This window comes from Mizuhopecten yessoensis, unplaced genomic scaffold (assembly GCF_002113885.1).
Source record: "Mizuhopecten yessoensis strain PY_sf001 unplaced genomic scaffold, ASM211388v2 scaffold10479, whole genome shotgun sequence".
Taxonomy (NCBI): domain Eukaryota; kingdom Metazoa; phylum Mollusca; class Bivalvia; order Pectinida; family Pectinidae; genus Mizuhopecten; species Mizuhopecten yessoensis.
The window spans coordinates 768,132-791,348 of record NW_018408567.1 but is presented as its reverse complement, the minus strand read 5'-3'; the positions used below and the strand labels follow the sequence as shown (position 1 = coordinate 791,348).

Sequence of the window (23,217 nt, the reverse complement as noted above, 5' to 3'; positions counted from 1 at the left end):
CAAGACGAAAGAACATCATCAAAATGAGCTGGGTCAGCATACTCCCATTTCTGGATGCCCTTTTGTCTAGTTGCGTTATTTTTTACTTTCCCAGTAAAGCCAACACTTTCCTACAGCACGAAACTGCCCTGACTCCGTCAATGTATTGGTTTCTCATTGTATCGCATGGTTTGTATCAGAGTGGCATGTGCATTGAGTGCAGACATTGTCTCCTCACTGCTATCTATCGAAGCAACAACCTCATGACGTTATGTGGAATTTTCTTCTTCGCTGATTTCTACTTTCCTTGTATCTGGGCTTCAGAAGCTGTCTTACTTACTTGATAAAAATGACCTCCTCTTTCGGTATTGTCACGCTAATGTAATCTCCAAGTGGTGCACTGTCACGGCTTGGCTGTTTTTTATTAGAACTTCCTTAACTTAGCTTTTATGGCAGTTGTATAATGCACTTATGGGGTTACAATGTGGTTTGTAGGATATGGTTTGTTTGTTTGTGGTTTACGTCCCTTTAACAGCAATGTCCATTTAAGGAGGTGCCAAGGTTTTGGCGGTGGATGAAAATAGGAGTGCCCGGAAAAAACCCACCTACATATGTACCTGCGACCACCACGCATAGACATTGAACCTGCGACCAAGTGGTGAAGGCTAGTGATCTTGGACGGTCAGACACCTTCACCACTCGGCAATCCTTGCCCGAAGTTTGCAGGATGAATTTGTCTGGTGTGTGGGATACATTGCAGTTGTGAGGAATATATTTGGTTTGAGGATTATGTTCAGCAGTGCAGATATATTATTGATGTGTTGGGGTATATAAATGTACCAAACTGGGCTTGGTTTCATTTATAGTAAAGTGTACATTGTGAGGACAGGTAATCTTCATGATTTAGTTAATGCTGCCGAAATTATATCCAAACTTCGGCTTCATTTGGAGTCCAAATTCACACCTGGTAGGATATTAATATCCTCTACACTTACATAATGACCCCTCATACCCTGCAGAACAGGTATTAAGTCGCATCATTGAAAATAACAAGTAATGAAATTATACATAATTTAATTAATGGCAAATACCATTCATTAAGCTATGCATATCTTACTAATTAGTTATCTATTTACATATTTTTATTATATTATCAACAATTATAGAAGTACTGCATAACTGTATAATAGAAGTTCAGTTTCAGAATATTCTAATTGCTAAATCGTTGTTGGAGATTATTTGTTGTTACTACATATGGTATTGATTCTGTAACCCGTATATTTATGAGCATTAGTGAAAACGACTTATCGTTCATCTATTTCATCTTGTTATCTCAACTAGAAAAACAAATTGAAATGCGACCGCTAACTTCAGGTCACTGTAACATTCTTAGATGTTCTTTTGGAACCAAACTTACATCACTTAAAGGTTAAGGCAATGACAAGAACGTTTCTGGGATGATTGGATATAATTGAGCATTATATCAAATATATTTCAGGCAGATTATCTTTATCGATTTCAAATCAACTTTAGAAAGTACTTCACCTGTCCAAGCCTACCAGAGCATTATTCAGATAAGGTTGTCATTGCCTGGATGAACTTCATAAGAAGTTGTAAAGGTCTCAGCCAGCCAGAGAAACATATGGCTGTCTTTGATTAAGAATTGCTTGGAAACATTAAAAAATATTTGATCAGGACCGTGAAAGAAACAGTTGCTTAAAATGTTGTTCTAAGTAGGAAATATTCGGCCAATAAAATACTATGGCGGCCATATTAAATTTCAAATGATCCAAAAGTTAGCACCTGATCATGAGATGATCACTTCCGCCATTTTTGTTAACATTCGCCAAAACTTCATTAGACTTGAAGACGTCAAAATGTCAGCTCGAAGGGGGAGGGGTCCCTTGCTTCAACGATATTAGGGACTCTTATCCCAGTGATGCTTCAGATCATATTTGGCATGAATACTTTCATCAATACTAAAGAAGTAGTATTTAAAACCTAATCTATCTTTTCCCGTTTTCGGCTGTCCCCGCCTATCTGGCCTAGGAGACATGCAGAGTTTTCTTGACCCATGCATTGATGCTCAAATTTGGTCAAACACGTGTACCTTCATCGTTACTAAAGAAGTAGTATTTACAGATGTACCTGTATTGGGCTCCATCCCTCAGCCCCAAAGGCAGCAACACCCCTTGTTTAAAGACTACTGCGTCCAATAATCCAGACAAAATATGCTTAAAATGTCTTCAAACAAATACTGAAAGAGTATTCATTTAAGGATTTACCTCTTTATTGCGCTCTACCCGTCTGTCCAATTGGGCTACACTCGTATTTTATTCAACGTATTTCCTCCTATTTCTAAATTTTAAGAGTGACACCATAAGGTGTTTACAAATGCAAAAATAATCTCTGCACTTAACGTATATAGAAGTGGACATGACATTCTCTCTATAAGATGGCATGTGTTTCCTCGGATCTGACGGCGGTCAGTGTGAATGTGCACTACACCACTGACTCAGCAGTCCGAATGGATGATGTCGTTTAGTGGTCAGTTGGAACTGAGACTACCTACAGTTATCATCATGAAATGTTAATTTATATCACCATTACATCATGTTCATGTCCAGAGGCAGTCTGCCACAGTAGTTCATCGCGTCGAGTCATCCGTATCTCCGTGGAACTGGCGTTTACGTCGAAGCATCAGAGCCAGCACAGCTACGAGGAAGACTACCAACATCCCACAAGCCACACCTCCCCAAACTATGTAACCTGTAACAAGAAATAAGTAACATAGGCTACAACACTTAATGGTTTCATAAGAATATTTAGTGTAGTTAAGAGCACATACTTTGTTAGCAGTCGTAGGAATACATATATTGGACCATAAACCATCGTCACAGGCGAACCCATCCTCGATATCCAGGGTTTACGCTCGGTTACGCTCACTTTCGCTCTCTACACCCCTGGAATATGTCATAGCAAAAATGATGGCACGCGGCTAGCTATTTGATTGGTGTCAGGTAAAAAAAACTTGACCAAACACTAGGCTGATACTTGTCCTTTGAAGATTACAAAGGAGCGAAGCCCGTCGTTTTTTACCGTTACGCTACCGGGAGATTCGTTTGATGTATATGAAAGGACCAAACTAGTCTTCTCGTCTCATTCTCAAGGTGCTGAACATTGAGTCTTCATTTTTGCTACGACATATTCCAGGGGTGCAGAGAATGAAATTGAGCGTAATTATATAACCCATGGATATGGAGGATGAGACGAACCTGAATGGTACTAATCGACACTATATATTCATGACGCAAGCATGTATGTTTCGTTGAAATTCATAATCTTTAATCTCGAAAAGCAAAAGAATGTCGTGGCTCATTGCTTTAACCGTGATATCAAATGTTCGTCAATCATCTTGTCATTTATATTACTTTTGTATTGCCCGGACAAGCATTGGAATAACTTGACATTTAGACATTTAACTCCTTGTCGCGACATTCACTGTTTGGATACAGACCTAAGAGATGTGTGCAACAAATTGCTTAATAAACATTATGTCGTCGCGAAAGTATCGGTCGGACTAACTTTACATATGTTTTGGGATGTAACCTTTGTCGCTACCTTGACTTTTGAGGTACGTATCCAAGCTTGGTGCGTGAACACCGTCTAATAAGTAGGACACGGTTCAGTCATCTATAAAGATTCATAGAAACGTTTTCAATCGTTCAGAGTTTTCCCCGAACAAGAATAGCAGTTCGGAATAAGAATTACCATTTTGGTATGAATAATAAAGACTAAGTTTGTTTTGAACACAAACAGGAATTGAAAATTAATTTTGCGAGCTTTCGAAAACGTCTGTTTCCTTTGTCAAGCAAAGAATACAAATCAACGATGTCTCGACTCTAAAACGCTGAAAACAACTCACTTAGCCTCAGTGGGCCGAATCAAGTTCCTTAGTGGATGGATGTTAAGATTGGGTCATAAAGATGACTTAGCTGAAAACTCGAGAGATTTGGCGTCGGACATGGCCAACATAATTGTTGAAGAAGACATTATTTTAACTCGCATGACTTAGTGTCTCTCTTTACCAATACACCAGTGCACGAGGCTACAGAGGTCATAAGGGATAGGTTTAAGTAGACAGAACCATGAAGAAGACAAGCTGCTGAGAACATCATTGAGTTGTTGGAGCTTATACTCAACACCACTTATTTCTCTTTCAGGGAAACAATTTACCAGCATAGTTTGAGACAGCAATGGGCAGCCCAGTATCACCTGTTGTTGTCAATTTATTAAAGGAGCATCTTTGGCAGAAAAGTTATGTTGATGATATCTTGGAAGTGGTTAAGAAAGATGAGGTATCAACTCACCTAAACCAGGCGGATGATACAGTCTCCAAAACATTTCCATCAGAAGAAGAGGCCGACAAAAACAAATTATTTCCTTGATACCCTTATCGTAAGAAGAGCTGACGGTTCCATCAAATTGCTGGTATACAGAAAACACTCACACATACCAGTACCTCAACTTCAATTCACACCATCCGGATCCATTGCATCAGAAGTTGGTTGTAGTTCTCACTTTCCTGGACAAATGCATAGACATCGGAACTGAACAGGAAGACATGGGAATCGAGCAGCGATAAGGAAAGTGAAAAAGCGAATAGAAAAAAGAGCGATGCTAATGGCCTCAAGAAACAAAAACGTACTAACACAGAGAGGAAAACCAACGGGATGGTCACTATCGTATACAGAAAAGGGGTGTCTGAAGCACTTTCAAGAATGCTGCGCAAACATCACATCAGCACGCCCATACGACCACACAACACCATCAAGCAACTATTAGTTCAACCGAAAGAGAATAAAACAAGGGTGGTTTACCACATTCCATGTAACAGCTGCAACCTTACATACATCGGGGAAACTGGCCGGAAATTTGGGGCACGCCTAAAAGAACATCAGAAAGACGTTGAAGCCATAAAACAGCAAGTCTACACTAGTTATACAAGAAAAAACCGGAGAGACAATAGAATAAATCAGCCATTACAGACCATGTTAACACACACAACCACATCATAGACTCGAAATTGCTTGAAGGGAGGACAACTGGATAGTCGGAAAAATCAAAGAATCCATCTGGTTTATGAGAGAAGTGGATTCGATGAACAGAGACGAAGGGGGCAATCAGCTGAATCATCTTTATGACCAAATTTTAACATCGACTAAAAGGTGGAGTTGGTTAACATGTTACCCGTCCCCTGATCATGACTGCAGAACGGGAGCGCAACTGGGCGAAATGTCTCTATGATTTTTGAAGCTGACTTTACTTGGTTCGGCCCACTGAGGCTTAATGACTTGTTTTCAGCGGCTTTGAGACGAGATACCAGTTATTTTGCACTCTTTACTTGACAAATGAAATAGACGTTAAAAAGCTCGCAAAAGTTTTCAATTCCTGTTTGTATTCAAAAGAAAATGAGTCTTTATCAAGCATAGCAGCTATTTTACCTTTGATCCCTTTCGTGACATTGACCTTTGAGGCACGTAAAACTGAGTTGTATGCGACTTCATGAAGTTTCATAAATACACGCCTTTTGTAACTTATTACATTGGCATTAAGTAGGGCGTGCCCAGATGGTTACATAACCTAGACAACCTATCCTATTCCGATTTCAACTGTAGGGGACTTGTCCTTGGCCAGCCCTTACAAAGAATGTTAATCTCAGGGAGGTAGCCCTGACATCTTTGTAAACAGAATTATTAGTATATAATGCATTACTATTTTATTCATTTCTAATTGCAAGGTTGTCTAAAACAATTATAAACAGATTTGCTTCGCATGGGAACTAATACAATGAGCATGTTGTGTTCCTGCTTTAACTTATCAAACACCCAATCTGGTTATACATATGTGTTAATTCACCTCTTTCCGAAGGTGATGAATTAAATATTTGTAATTTAACCAGATAGCCATATAGATCCATAAACACGTAGTTTACAGTTATGATTTGATGCCGTCGTTTCCACATGACGATAACACTCCTATATAATATAAATACGTGTTATTACCTATAAACTCATTAACATCCTCGGTATTCACCGGTGGCTCCTCGTGGGGCGTACTTGGCTCGGACACGCCTTTACTTATCACATTGTTAGTTCTTAAACACAGCTGCTCCTCGTAGTGCACATACCCTATATATTTCACTGTACAAAAATGATCGAATTGTGTCTGCGTCCCCACACCGAGGACACCCAATGTTGCTCCATTTTGGAACTGGATATCTTTTGTTAAATTGCTTAAAGCGGCAAACTGAAATACAGAATAATGCATTTGAATCAACACTAGATTTTTTATTTATGTATATCTGTTTATACTTATCAGTATTATTTATATGGATAAAATTTGGCTGGAGGAAATAAAATATTTGAAAATAAAACAAAAACAAACACTAGATTATTTTCATAAAATAACTTAATGCGGCAAACTGAAATATACACTGAACATTTCAGTGTGAAATTGCTAAACGCGGAAAATTTGAATACAGAAACATTTATTTGAATACACACTGGATATTTTTTGGGAAAGTGCTTAGTGCGGCAATTTGAAAGACAAAATAATATATTTGAATCAACACCGGACAAGTTTTGGCAAAATCACTTAATGCCGCAAACTGAAATACAAAGCAATCTGGAATACAAAATAATATATTTGAATCAACATGTTCATGACATTCGCAATGTATAGTGGTCCTAATCACAGTAATCATGGTGGCATTAAGTCTAATGTTAGTTGATTTTATAATACTTACATAAGTTAACATTCAACTTGTTACATGTATTTGAAATATTTACTATTTCGAAACATCCCCGAGTGCTATATTTGAATGGGGATACTGTGTACCATTACGACCCAGCTGGCAGTACGACATTGGCTAAACGTTGGGCCAACGTATGCTCATACGTTGGGACAACGTCAGTAGACTACGTCAGGGCGACGCCAATTTGTCCATAGGTTCAACGTTGTAGAAACGACAGATCTAAACGTAAGAGTATACACGTTGAACCAACGTTGGATAAACATCAGGTTAACGTAAAAGTATACACGTCGATTTAACGTCGGATAAACGTATGAGTATACACGTCGAACCAACGTTGGATGAACATCAAGTTAACGTAAGAGTATACACGTCGATCTAACGTCGGATAAACGTATGAGTATACACGTCGATCCAACGCTGGATAAACATCAGGTTAACGTAAGAGTATACACGTCGAACCAACGTTGGATAAACGTAAGAGTATACACGTCGAACCAACGTTGGATAAACATCAGGTTAACGTAAGCGTATACACGTCGATTTAACGTTGAATAAACGTCAAGTTAACGTATGAGCATGCACGTCGAAGCAACGTTGGATAAACATCAAGTAAACGTATGAGCATTCACGTCGGTCAAATGTTGGATGAACGTCATGTTAACGTTTGAGTATACACGTTGATCCAACGTTGGATGAACGTCAAGCTAACGTATGAGTACACGTTAATCCATCGTTTAATATACACTACAGGTTGCCGTATAGAATCAAAGTTCCTACAGTGCTGATCCAGCGAAAGATTGACTTTAGTCCCACGTTCGTAGATTACGGTCCAAATAATTAGTCAATGTATCTGTTGCTGGAACGTCACTTCAGCATCAAACTTTTAAAACTCCATGTCAGTATTTGTGAACATATGTAAAACGTTGCTTATCTATGTCAATTCCGTCGGAGACATGGTTCCCTGAATAATATCAAATATAATTGCATGTATGCTAAAATACTGACGTTGTCTTGACGACTGTTCTATTTCAGATCTTTAGTGTAACTGCCTTGAGTGGATTTCCTTCTACTTTGACGTATTCTCCATGATCTTTATAATTAAGTGTAAAAATAACCCGGAAACGTTGTTATGTTCACATTTTTGTATTTCGAAAGTGACTGTTTAGTCACGCTCACTGTCTTGGGCATAGGTTTCTTCGGTTTCTTATCGATGTATCTGAATATAAAGAGGAAAAATAATAGTTGCATTCTAAACAAAAATAATAATGTCTCTAATTGTTGGTCGAATTAGCAAATTATCAAACACAATTACAACGTTATTTTTTATGATTGCGTATCATGGGTAGTTATATTTCACGCTTTGGTTTTCATAAAATACAGAACAGCAATAATAGGGTTCACAATAGTGCCCATTTACTTTACTGGCACACATACTGAGTACTATGTATATGAACAGAAACATTTCATAATATGTGGAAGAACCTTACATCACTCCTGCATCAATGTATCACACACATTGTGTATATGTAATGCGTAGGAACTTGAGGAGATGCAGTACAAGTATAATCTTTTCAAATATTCATAGAAATTATTTCCAACAAACGAAATTTGTCTAGTACGTCTGTATACTTACATGAACTTGTAATGAAGGGTTTCCGCCAACAGCGTGTGTTGGTCAGCTACAGCTACACGTGTGCTTTCTGGACACAAATTAAGGATTGGGCGGTTGGCGGGAAAACCGATTTCCACTGACCGTCCCGACCAGTCTATATACATTGTATCAGATTTCAACTTCAATATAATCGATGGAAAGATCTTCGAACACTGCAGATGTGCTTACATGAATTACTGGTATATGTAGAATGTACGTTTGTATTTACAGCTGAATTAATTAATATTAATAATAATCTATTTATAGTGTGCTACCTCTGTGATATTTTTTTTTCTATACTTATTCAAATTGATTGATCCAATCATGCAAAAGAGATAACGTTGTAATGTTGTCTGGGTCTGACGTTGCGCAAAAACCATACAGCAGACTATCAAATCTTGGAACTATATTGTTCGATATTGTACTAACGTTAAAATATAAATCAATAAATATAGTAAATGTTAAAAATCGATATTTCAAAGGTTATTTTGAAACGTTGGTTCGACGTTGTACCAACGTTGTGAATCCAACCATCAAAATCGCAACCTCAAAGGTTATTTTGAAACGTTGGTTCGACGTTGTATTAACGTTGTAACCCATCTCTCAAAATCGTTATGTCAAAGGTTATTTTGAAACGCCGGTTCGACGTTGTATTAACATTGTAACCCATCTCTCAAAATCGTTATGTCAAAGGTTATTTTGAAACGTTGGTTCGACGTTGTATTAACGTTGTATACCCAACAATCCAAATCGCCATCTCAAAGGTTATTTTGAAACGTTGGTTCGACGTTGTACTAACGTTGTGCTCCAATTTTCTTTAAGAGAAATCTGAAACGTTGTATTACGACTTCGGCCCGACGTTGGGTAGACAAACCTTATCTGACGTTGGCCAGACGTATGTCTGCCAGCTGGGGAGGGGTTTTGTGATGCAAGATATTGAAACACGTTTTAACGAAATAAACATAAAACTAGACATGATTTATTTATTTATTTTTACTGCGTAGTTTCACACGATAGGTTTTTTCGTAAAACTAAACTCATCAATGTCGAAAGGCTGAGTCCATCAAGATGTACTGAGAGTGATATGACGTCATACTTCCCAAAGCGACCCAGCGTAAGCCCAGCACCTCGTGTGTAACCTATGTGTAGAATATTGGACTGTCCAGGTATGTATAACCCTTTTGGGAATCCCCGTTATTGTTATGTTTATCGTAATCAACGCGAGGTTCGAATGTAATAAAACCATGTGCTTGGAACGCCATTGTTCATCCTCGATATCCAGGGTTTACGTTCACTTTCGCTCTCTACACCCCTGGAATATGTCATAGCAAAATTGAAGGCTCGTTGTGCGCCACCTTGTTGATGCGAAAAGGAGACTAGTTCGATCCTTTGATATACATCATTGATCAAAAGAATCTCGCGGTCACGTAACGGTGAAAGTTGACAGGCTTTGTAGTCGGGTGTCTCTCATTTGTAATCTTTAAATGACAGCTATCAGCCTAACGATTGGTCAGTGGTTTTTTTTTTTACCTGAGACCAATCAAACAGCTATCTTCGTACCTTCAATTTTGCCATGACATATTCCAGGGGTGTAGAGAGCTAAAGTGAGCGGAACCCGTAGATATCGAGGATGACCGCCATTGTTTAGAGTTGTAACCCGCATCAGAATAAGAAAGATGTCAAGGGTATTACACTATAGTCTATGGTCCCCACCTATATTTAGTAAAATGACGAGGTGCTCCTCCTCCTTACCGAGATAAAACATATCCAGTGTCACATATACATGTGTGGCTGTGAGTTTCCCGTGACGGAGTTCTGTGTGCGCCCTATTGTGCTCTGACAGATTGGCCCGTGGATTTGTCCGAACGAGACCCTAATAACTAACATCAGTGTTTAATATCTCGGTCGGTGGAACCCTGTTACAGTATACTCAGCCCAAACCAATTCATCGGAAACTGCCTTTAAACTTCTCCAACCCAATGATATCCTCATTTGGGGACTGTATGTTTACCGAAAGTCGATATAAACCCATAAAGCGTGTAAACTTACTCTGGACACCTTAGTCCAAATAGATCCAAATATAGCTGTAACAAATTATCAGGTCCCTGTGCTCCAACGGCGATATTTTAAGTTCACTCACTGACCTGCTGTTCCAAGAATGAATTGTTTTAAACTGTATTGTTAAACTCCCCAAACCGAGATATAAAGCATATTCAATCAATGTACGTCCATTGAATGTCATTTAATTTCACGGGAGTGAATACCAGCATTTTTTGCGAGTACGAAGTGCGAGTCCAAATATAGAAGTAATTTGCCACAGGAGGTTTTTTTTATGTTCCAATGGTACAATTTTCAAAACTCAAATGCCGTAATTATGTGGCACTTACCCGAAGTTACATACGCTTTGTCAATAATAACTTCAGATTCCACTGTTCTTGTTTGATGAAATCAATCATCCGAAACCTGCCCATTTTTATCAGCCTACCGCCCTGTTACCGAGTTCTTATCTGTATTGAGATGGGCATAGCATGCGACTGAAAAGAGTAAAGGAAGATTTAATTCTTGCCAATTATTTTCTGAGTTCATCACGATTACGTGTATGAATATTTATTAATAAGTTGCTAAACGAAAGTGGTTATTTTCTGATGTAATCCACCTTTTTTTTTCTTTTGTTTATGGAGGCCCATATTCCGGGTAGTTCTGGCGGAATATTTTGTGTAGACTGGTACCGTTTTATCGGCTATGGTTGGCTCATTGAATAGCCACTTATACTCGCGAGACGTCTCTGTTTGATTCTATTTTCGAAGCGAGGTCTTCCTATGAGGAAAAATAACTGTCACATCGCTCGATCATTTGTACGACATACATGTTTTTTGATACCTTTAATTTACGAGTCATATTCCAGGGGTGCAGAGAGCGAAAGTGAGCGAAACCCCTGGATATGCAGGCTAAGTTATAATTGCATTGTCTGAAATGTTTGTTTCACGACACATAGTTGAGTAAACATTACATATATACAAGCAGTACAATACAATGCTATACAGTATGATAGCACAGTATTATACCATGTCATACATTATAAATAGCAGTATTAAACAATGAAATACATTTTAAATAGTGACAATATAGTACAATTCAACGAAAACATTATTATGCAATGTGATGCCAATGTTAGTGTGCCAACCACCGACCTAATATCCCATGTGTGACTTTATGTTCCCTTGACCGAGTTTAATTATGCTGTAAACTAAGTTACCTTTGGGAAAAGGAGTTCATAACTGTCAGAACACGATAACCCTTGAAAGAATTCCAATTATTTTAAGTATTAGATTTATCATAGAGTGTATTAATAGGTTTCGGGTTTGTTTTCGTTTAGCCTTTCATACATCGATTTAACTAGTTCTGCGATAACATCGTATTTAATCCCCTTGGTGCGCAGTGAGGGGACGTGATGTATGAATAAATGTCTTGTACGGCTTCAGACGACCTACATTTGAGATCCCTGTATAATTATAAGTTATCATATTACGTAATACGCTCATACCGAGGAGAGAGATAGACAGAAAAATGAAAGACCGATAGAGAGAGGGGGATACAGTAGAAAGACGCCCCTCCCCCCCTCAAATCCGGAGGGGAGGGTCGGGGGGTTTGAGGGTAGGAACAATGAAACCGTTGCGTGGGGTAATTGAAGAGCTCCGAGCTCCTCTGATAGTCTACATCTTTTCTCAGGCAGCTACCCTACCGCATTAATCTGGGAGTTGAGTCTGTAGCACAGTTGGTCGCCGAACACATTTCCATTTTACTGTGTAATTGCTCGAAAGGATATCACTTTGTCGATGAGGCATTAAACAAATAAGCTATCACTACATAATTATGTAACATGGACAGACGCTATCACTACATAATTATGTAACATGGACAGACGCTATCACTACATAATTATGTAACATGGACAGACGCTATCACTACATAATTATGTAACATGGACAGACGCTATCACTACATAATTATGTAACATGGACAGACGCTATCACTACATAATTATGTAACATGGACAGACGCTATCACTACATAATTATGTAACATGGACAGACGCTATCACTACATAATTATGTAACATGGACAGACGCTATCACTACATAATTATGTAACATGGACAGACGCTATCACTACATAATTATGTAACATGGACAGACGCTATCACTACATAATTATGTAACATGGACAGACGCTATCACTACATAATTATGTAACATGGACAGACGCTATCACTACATAATTATGTAACATGGACAGACGCTATCACTACATAATTATGTAACATGGACAGACGCTATCACTACATAATTATGTAACATGGACAGACGCTATCACTACATAATTATGTAACATGGACAGACGCTATCACTACATAATTATGTAACATGGACAGACGCTATCACTACATAATTATGTAACATGGACAGACGCTATCACTACATAATTATGTAACATGGACAGACGCTATCACTACATAATTATGTAACATGGACAGACGCTATCACTACATAATTATGTAACATGGACAGACGCTATCACTACATAATTATGTAACATGGACAGACGCTATCACTACATAATTATGTAACATGGACAGACGCTATCACTACATAATTATGTAACATGGACAGACGCTATCACTACATAATTATGTAACATGGACAGACGCTATCACTACATAATTATGTAACATGGACAGACGCTATCACTACATAATTATGTAACATGGACAGACGCTATCACTACATAATTATGTAACATGGACAGACGCTATCACTACATAATTATGTAACATGGACAGACGCTATCACTACATAATTATGTAACATGGACAGACGCTATCACTACATAATTATGTAACATGGACAGACGCTATCACTACATAATTATGTAACATGGACAGACGCTATCACTACATAATTATGTAACATGGACAGACGCTATCACTACATAATTATGTAACATGGACAGACGCTATCACTACATAATTATGTAACATGGACAGACGCTATCACTACATAATTATGTAACATGGACAGACGCTATCACTACATAATTATGTAACATGGACAGACGCTATCACTACATAATTATGTAACATGGACAGACGCTATCACTACATAATTATGTAACATGGACAGACGCTATCACTACATAATTATGTAACATGGACAGACGCTATCACTACATAATTATGTAACATGGACAGACGCTATCACTACATAATTATGTAACATGGACAGACGCTATCACTACATAATTATGTAACATGGACAGACGCTATCACTACATAATTATGTAACATGGACAGACGCTATCACTACATAATTATGTAACATGGACAGACGCTATCACTACATAATTATGTAACATGGACAGACGCTATCACTACATAATTATGTAACATGGACAGACGCTATCACTACATAATTATGTAACATGGACAGACGCTATCACTACATAATTATGTAACATGGACAGACGCTATCACTACATAATTATGTAACATGGACAGACGCTATCACTACATAATTATGTAACATGGACAGACGCTATCACTACATAATTATGTAACATGGACAGACGCTATCACTACATAATTATGTAACATGGACAGACGCTATCACTACATAATTATGTAACATGGACAGACGCTATCACTACATAATTATGTAACATGGACAGACGCTATCACTACATAATTATGTAACATGGACAGACGCTATCACTACATAATTATGTAACATGGACAGACGCTATCACTACATAATTATGTAACATGGACAGACGCTATCACTACATAATTATGTAACATGGACAGACGCTATCACTACATAATTATGTAACATGGACAGACGCTATCACTACATAATTATGTAACATGGACAGACGCTATCACTACATAATTATGTAACATGGACAGACGCTATCACTACATAATTATGTAACATGGACAGACAAACTGAAACCATGAAGTGCATATGACGGACATAGATCAGTGGGGAAAGACACATAGATAGACGGATATTATGGAGTGACAAATATAGACAAAAGGACGAAAAGTATAGCGTTACAAACGTAAACGGACGGATATAGTGAGGAAGTAGCAGACGGACGCAAGAATGAAGTGACGAATATAGACAGATAACTGATGAAATAGTGTGACGAAGTAGACCGACAGAGAGAGGGCATTCAGTGGAGAAGTAGTGACGTTTGACATACGGGCATCTTCGACATCCAGGGGTTACGCTCACTTACGCTCTCTGCACCCCTGAAATATGTCATAGAAAAAATGAAGGCACAAAGATAGCTGTTTGATTGGTCTCAGGTAAAAAAAATCCTGACCAATCGCTAGGCTGATACTTGTTTTTTGAAGATTACAAAGGGGTGACACCCGACTTCAAAGTCAGTCATTTTTTACCGTTACGCGACCGCAACATTCTTTTGATGTACATCAAAGGATCAAACTAGTCTTCTTGTCTCATCCACAAGGTGATGTACACTGAGCCTTCATGCAGAGAGTGTACGCGAGCGTAACCCCTGGATGTCGAGGATGACATACGGGCGGCGTGTATGGAGTAATGAATATAAACAGGCGGACAGGTACGGATGCTATGGAGTGGCGGACACGCACTCCAACGTGATAGAAGTGACTATGATGGACATGGTAGCGGGGTATACAGTTAGGAATATAAACAAACAGAAAGATACTTCTGAGTGATAGATATAAACGAAAGTACTGATACTGTTGAGTGACGGATATAGACAGCAGGACGGAAACTGTTTAATGACGAACATTGGCAGACAGACGGATACTGTCGAGTGTTCAAGATAGGTGTGTAAAGCCATCTGCTGACGTTTGACGCTGGATCTATAAACATTTGCAAAAAGCTTTAAAATGCCATTCATTTTAACAAACATTTGAAATAAGCTTGATAATGCCACTCATTGTATTAAGCTTTGTACGGTTACCCATTAATAAACATTTTTAGTGTGCTAGTGAAGCAGATGAGTGACAAACATTTGTAGTGTGCTAGTGAAGCCGATGAGTAACAAACATTTGTAGTGTGCTAGTGAAGCCGTTGAGTAATAAACATGTGTAGTGTGCTAGGGAAGCCGATGAGTAATAAACATTTGTAGTGTACTAGTGAAGCCGATGAGTAACAAACACTTGTGGTGTGCTAGTGAACGGGATGAGGAATAAACATTTGTAGTGTGCTAGTGAAGCCGATGAGTAACAAACACTTGTGGTGTGCTAGTGAAGCAGATGAGTAATAAACATTTGTAGTGTGCTAGTGAAGCCGATGAGTAACAAACATTTGTAGTGTGCTAGTGAAGCAGATGAGTAATAAACATTTGTAGTGTGCTAGTGAAGCCGATGAGTAACAAACATTTGTAGTGTGCTAGTGAAGCAGATGAGTAACAAACATTTGTAGTGTGCTAGTGAAGCCGATGAGTAATAAACATTTGAAATAAGCTTTATAAACTCACGCCGTTTCTTTTCTAATTTGAAATAAGCCTTGTCAATCCTTTGTTTTTGTAAAGTCGTTAATCGAAATACGTTTAACGAAAACTAAATATAAAACAATTATGTTCTTTACGACATTACAAGTAAGTTTTGGAAAGATTTTTGTAGCTACTCGGTGACGGACTATCAATAAGCAGATATAAACTGCTCATCAAAACCTTAACGTTTGAATCAACCATTCGAATTTGAGGTACATATTGACGGTTGATACAATAGTACACCGCTATGACAGAGAAGTAAAAACTCGACCCTAATAAACGGATAGATCACTGGGGTAAAATCTGCCTTAACGTGTCGCTTTAGTCACCAGTACAAGGCAGTCTACGCTTGAACAGTTGGTTATTTGATACATAACTTTTACCTTATATTTCAGCGTTTAAATATATGTATCACATTCAAAAGGTGTTATCTGGATATTATCAAAGCATAGTTGATGTTTCTCATATCTTCGTCATTATTTGTACATGTCAGCGTCTTTGAGAAGAATTTTACCCCAGCATAATATCATGTTAATTAAGATTGAGAACTATTTCCCTGATATCATGTTATCAGGTTTCAGCAGAAGAGCTCCGAATTGTGCATGCCTCTTTCAGCCTGTTAGTCAGGGCAACAGTGCCCGTTTTCCTAAACCACACAACACATTGTTTTGGGAACAGCAAATGTTACTAGTAACACAGCGAATTTGTGTACAACAAAACTGACACACCGGCGGACACGAAAATCTCTATCCATAAAAACGAACAGGAAAGAAGATAATGCTATTATAATCCCTGAACGCTCCAGATCAAGCAACTCGCCCATGTCACATCGTCTGTAAATATCCCAATAGCTATTAAAACCGCGAAAGACCGTGCTCTCGAATATTTGATATTATACAGTAATGATCGAAACCGTAGTTCAAGTGTGTGTTTTTTTTGTAAAGATATATATTATCTTTTAAAAAACATTACGAATTGAAAAGAATTGATATCGGAAAGAGATTAAATCATAAATACTCACACGAAAAGCATGGTCGACAGCCAAACAACTCGCGTTGACGTCAATACAGTTTAACATTACGTCATCACAACGTGCGCACCAGTCCGCCGCTGGAAGGCAGGCCAGGGTGTCTCCTACCCAGGACATCAGCATCACCAGTTCAAGGTACATCTCGAAATCCATGCCACCTTTCCTTACCCTCACTCCATTTATTTTTAAGCTGCAAAACTTCTCCGCGCCCGCCAAGAAAACAGTTTCTCTAGCTGCTTTTTATGAGATTGGAACAACAAACTCATTGATTCATTCGGAATTTTAGCCGTGTGTCCCAAAACTGGGGATTCCTCCAGCACATGGTCTGTGTACAGTGTTCATTGAGAAAATACCTACAATAAAACTCCGCTCCGATGACTATCATATTTCGCTCTTATCGTGCACACTTCCGTCATCACTAGCGATAATGTAAACCAAGTCACTTCGACCGGCACGCCAGGCTGTAAACACTTCACCGTGCGAAGAGAGATGGGCAGAAATGCAATAGTTTGTTTAGGATAGTTTTGCACGTAGGTTAAAGCTAAATCACCGATCTATTACAGACGCAATAACTAAGTATATGAAAAACATACACAACGCTATCTCCCAATATGCGTGATGTAGCTGGACATACGAGGTGGCGATTTACGTGTATTTACGTGTGATCTGGTTTACGCGTTGAACGGGGCGGACAGTTAACGGGTGGAACGGTAGTCAGGGTGCATGGCACCGGGTGATCTCTTGGCTATCTTTGAAACATTGGCACGAGTTCAACAATACACATTATAACGTAAGATCAACGGGTGTGTGTAGAAATACCACGGCAAGATAGACAAGATTGAAAAAAGACGTAAGCCTACAGTGGGAGGTATATGATATATATATATGTACTGAAGAAATGTCAATTTTCGTGTTTGGAAATTTTCGCATTTCAGTAAGGTGACCGAAAGTCAAATTTTAGCAAAATGTGATTTATTTTTTAAAACGCAATCTTTCCGCGCAAATTCTAATTTATGATTTTGTTTTCTTGGGGTTTTACGTCCTCCCAACAGCTAATTAGGTTACATGGGGTATACATATTTATATAGCGCGCTATATATTTTTTGTAAAATTACTCGAAAGCGCTTTACAACATATGGATAATAGTGTTAGTTATAATTGTGAAAAAAAAAAAAGGCTTACAATCACTTTTATACATTAAGCAAGCAGATATTCATCGCAATGTGCACATAAATGAATATATAATAGGTGTTTTTCACATGTCATCTTTGCAAAGAGCCTAAAATACAGACGTGAAGAGGTGAGTTTTGATGTCCTTCCTAAATTTGGCTAGAGTATTTGACTTTCTAAATAGCAGATGGTAAGCTTTTACACACCGTGGCCGAAACCCTCCTAAAGCACCGGTTTCCATAGGTCACAGTACGAGATTTTGGGACACACAACAATGATTCTGACTCCGACAGCAGTGATCGTGACGGCTGATACAGGGTAACAAGTTCTTGTTGGTACTGGGGAGCTGCTCCATTCAACGCCTTGTATGTGTACACGAAAATTTTGTACTGTGACCTGTATCGTGCGTACAGGTAACCAGTGCAATGAATATAACACATGTTTAATGTGCTCCCTCTTTTGAGTACGAGTAACCAGCCGTGCTGCAGTGTTCTGGACCCTCTACAGACGACTAGTTAGTTTGTCAGATATACCACAGAACAGGGCGTTACCATAATCCAACCGAGAGGTAACAAGTGAATGCACCAAAATATTGCATGTATCTGCAGTTATAAACTGCTGGATTGTCCATTCCAGGCATCTTCATCAAAGGTCTAACATGTGCCTTCTTGAAACACAATGGAACCTTTGACTCACCGAATGATTTGTTCACGATTGAGGTAATCAAAGGAAGCAGTGCTTCAAGACATTGCTTTAATAGGTCTGTAGGCAGTAGATGAAGCTCACAGGACTTCGATTGCGATGTGTCATGATGATCTTGCGCAACTCGTCCTGGGTTGTTGGTGAGAGTTTTGTCAATGGTCCCCCATCAAATTTAATGTCGGCAGTTATGACAGAGATATCATTGTCAGCAGTAGAATTCTCTTCGGCAATATTTTTGCTGATCAAGCTGATTTTATTCAGAATGGAAGTAAGTAATGTGTCTTCTAAAAAACTAAATGTTAACCATATGTTAATAATTACTTTATAACACTGGTAGTTGTTAATTGCAGTGAGGTTATCTAAATTATAAAAGGGTAAAAAGACTAAAAATATTGTCATATTTTTCTTTCTTTCTTTCTTTCTTTCTTTCAATTAACACGTTTAGTTTAATTATCTGAACACTTGTAGCAAATGAAAATAATGTGCCTTCGGCTTCAATTCATCCTACTATTGTGACTATTTCTATTTCTAGGGAATTTTATAACCGTATGATTGATTGGTGATCTTGTTTCTTTCTCTGAATCTTAGGACGTTAAACTTCACAAATATTAAATAATGAAATAAATACAACATTTATATAACGCCCTATAAAATTGTGAAATTACTCTAAAGAGCTTTATATCAGAATGCAGATACAAGTACGTCGAATTAGATCTAGACCTTCGTTTGATGGTGGGCGAAGAAGTGATACATGCGGTCTGCTGTGAGGCGGAAGTAGTGATACCTAAGACTAGACTGTAGTCTGCTGTCAAGCGAAAGACGTGATACCTAGGTCTAGACGTCAGGCGGAAGTAGTGATACCTAGGTCTAGACTGCAGTCTGCTGTCAGGCGGAAGCAGTGATACCTAGGTCTAGACTGCGGTCTGCCGTCAGGCGGACATAGTGATACCTATGTCTAGACTGCAGTCTGCTGTCAGGCAGAAATAGTGATACCTATGTCTAGACTGCAGTCTGTTGTCAGGCGGAAGTAGTAGTACCTAGGTCTAGACTGCAGTCTGCTGTCAGGCGGAATTAGTGATACCTAGGTCTAGACTGTAGTCTGCTGTTTGGCGGAAGTAGTGATACCTAGGTCTAGACTGCAGTCTGCTGTCAGGCGGAATTAGTGATACCTAGGTCTAGACTGTAGTCTGCTGTTTGGCGGAAGTAGTGATTCCTAGGTCTAGACTGCAGTCTGCTGTCGGATGGAAGTAGTGATCCCTAGGACTAGACTGCAGTCTGCTGTCAGGGGGAAGTATTGATACCTAGGTCTAGACTGCAGTCTGCTGTCAGACGGGAGAAGTGATACCTAGGTCCAGACTGAAGTCTGCTGTCAGGCGGAAGTAAAAAGACCTAGGTCTAATATGAAGTTTGCTGTCAGACGGAAGTAATGATTCTTAGGTCTAGACTGCAGTCTGCTGTCAGGCGGGCGTAGAAATACCTAGGTCAAGAATGAAGTCTGCTGTCAGGTGGAAATAGTGATACCTAGGTCTAGATTGCAGTGATCTGCTGTCAGGTGGAAGTATTGATACCTAGGTCTAGACTGCAGTCTGCTGTCAGACGGAAATATTGATACCTAGGTATAGACTGCAGTCTGCTGTCAGACGGGAAAAGTGATACCTAGGTCAAAACTGAAGTCTGCTGTCAGGCGGAAGTAAAAAGACCTAGGTCTAATATGAAGTTTGCTGTCAGACGGAAGCAATGATTCTTAGGTCTAGACTGCAGTCTGCTGTCAGGCCGAAATAGAAATACCTAGGTCAAGAATGAAGTCTGCTTTCAGACGGAAGTAGTGATACCTAGGTCTAGACTGCAGTCTGCTGTCAGGCGGAAGTAGTAGTTCATAGTTCTAGACTGCAGTCTTCTATCAGGCGGAAGTAGTGATACCTAGGTCAAGACTGCAGTCTGCTGTCAGGTGGAAGTAGTTATACCTAGGTCTAGACTGTAGTCTGCTGTTTGGCGGAAGTAGTTATACCTAGGTCTAGACTGCAGTCTGCTGTCAGACGGAAGTAGTGATACCTAGGTCTAGACTGCGATCTGCTGTTGGGCGGAAGTAGTTATACCTAGGTCTAGACTGCAGTCTGCTGTCGGATGGAAGTAGTGATACCTAGGACTAGACTGCAGACTGCTGTCAGACAGAAGTAGTGATACCTAGGTCTAGACTGCGGTCTGCTTTTGGGCGGAAGTAGTGATACCTAGGACTAGACTGCAGTCTGCTGTCAGGTGGAAGTATTGATACCTAGGTCTAGACTGCAGTCTCCTGTCAGACGGAAGTAATGATTCTTAGGTCTAGACTGCAGTCTGCTGTCAGACAAAAATAGTGATACCTAGGTCAAGAGTGCAGTCTTCTATCAGGCGGAAATAGCAATACCTGCTAAAAGAACATTTACCTTGGACTACTTACCATGGACATTAGTCAAATGTGTCAAATAAAAGGTCCACCGCTTCTCTTAATGAACCGAACACCCTGGCTTTATATGTCTTTGTTTGTTTGTTTGTTTGTTTGTTTGATTTTGTCTTTGTAAGAACTGTTAGAACTGTAACACACTAGAAGACGAGGTACATTTTTTTTAAATATACGTACAACTCTGACATTAGGAAATTATTTTTTGAAAGAAACAAGTCAATTACATCATTAATTAAGTGACCCACACTTTTGGATCTCATCATTAAAAGTCTTTTAAACTGAGAAAGGAGGGCTTACAAAGTGCTTAAATTCAATATTATGCTTATATTCTGAGTACTTTTATAAATGTATAAAATATAAACTTTATTTATTTTACAACAATTATGAAACAAGTTATTCAACTTACATGAATCACTCTTGTTGGCCCGGATGTTACCGCGGGGGAGGGGGGTCTTTGTCAGTGGCCTTTTGGTATGGAGTGCTACAAAGTTCATGAAAAGATATTTTCTTAACTTGTATTCAAGGTCGCACTGGTAAATTTGTTTAAACATTAGACCTACTACCAAGGTCATCAGGGTCATATATTTTAAACGCTCGAACGACGTCTTCTTCTGAAGGACCGAGCGATGATAGAGTCATGATATTGATTGATTGATTGATTGATTGGTATGTTTTACGTCCGCTTCACTACCGAGTAGTTCGGTTATCCAGCAGACGACAGAGTCATGATATAAAGACAAATGCCATATATAGCTAGCCGGCATGGATTCCTACAAAAGTTGCGGAAATAAATTATTAGTCTCTTTGCAAAGCCATGTAGTTGTCAAAAGCTTCAAGCGATGATTCACGATATTTGGTCAGTGGCTTGATCTTGAACTACTTCAAGGTCACAGAAGTTATATATATATAAACATAAGACTGACTTACTTAAAGGTCACGGAGGTCAAATATGATAAGACTTTAAATCCGAGGGAAAAGTTAATTGACTTTTGAAATTGCTAAATGTCAAGTGTCTGCTGATAGCATTGATGTTTCCGATGGAACCTGGATGGAAGGTATCCAGAATTAAAGAAATAAACTAAACCTGACATGGCAATTGTACTTACGTAGAATATCCTTTTTATCAGCATTTTTTTCCTCTGTGGAAAATACCGGATTAATTTGGCACACAAATGATGTACCGATTCCTTGCGACGCTAATCTGAATTTGAAATCCATACCACAGCTCAAAACTGAACAGAAACGTATGCGTGTGGAGTATTTTGAACGAGTTCATAATATAATAGTCATGATCACTACACCTCAATTGTATTGTTTCAATGGAGCAGGAACGACTTTTACTATTATTTTGCATTAACAATCGCTTTACGTGCTAACAGATGTACAATACAGAGCCGATTTTTTAATATGAAAATCTAATCTGAATGTAAAACTTAACTGGCTGTATTATTTATCTATCTATATGTCACACCACGGACTTAGATCTAATCTAATTCCGTGGTCACACTCAACAGAGGCCAGAATGGCTATAATGCGGAGGATTATTGTTGATAATTATATTACATTGTACATTTTGTTTGTATCATTTGTATAAGTATGTACTATGTGTTGTATGATTTTAAGTCCAGTGAAGATGATTGTTAAAATCCTGTACCAGAATAAACTTAACTTAACAGGCCCTCTCGACCTCTTGTATTTAGAACTGTTATACACTGTATCTATTAGAATATATCTATATTTTATATTTTTAACAATAAAAAAAAAAATCCTTTGAATATTTAATAAACTACGTACTTTCCGTTATACTACGACCCCTTTAATCACGGAAAATGATATCGACCCGGAAATATTATCGTTCTACATGTCAAATATTAGTCACACAA

At 38.6% G+C, this 23,217-nt stretch overlaps 1 protein-coding gene across 1 annotated transcript; it reads right to left on the bottom strand.

Annotated features, from left to right (window-relative positions):
• Positions 1 to 1,148: 1,148 nt before the first annotated feature.
• Positions 1,149 to 17,370, bottom strand: LOC110460796. The gene is made up of 3 exons (XM_021513950.1): positions 17,014 to 17,370; positions 6,045 to 6,288; positions 1,149 to 2,748 (listed from the first exon to the last, which is right to left on the bottom strand). Exons 1-3 carry the CDS (start codon positions 17,173 to 17,175, stop codon positions 2,627 to 2,629), a joined length of 528 nt encoding a protein of 175 aa, XP_021369625.1. The 5' UTR covers positions 17,176 to 17,370; the 3' UTR covers positions 1,149 to 2,626.
• Positions 17,371 to 23,217: the final 5,847 nt, after the last annotated feature.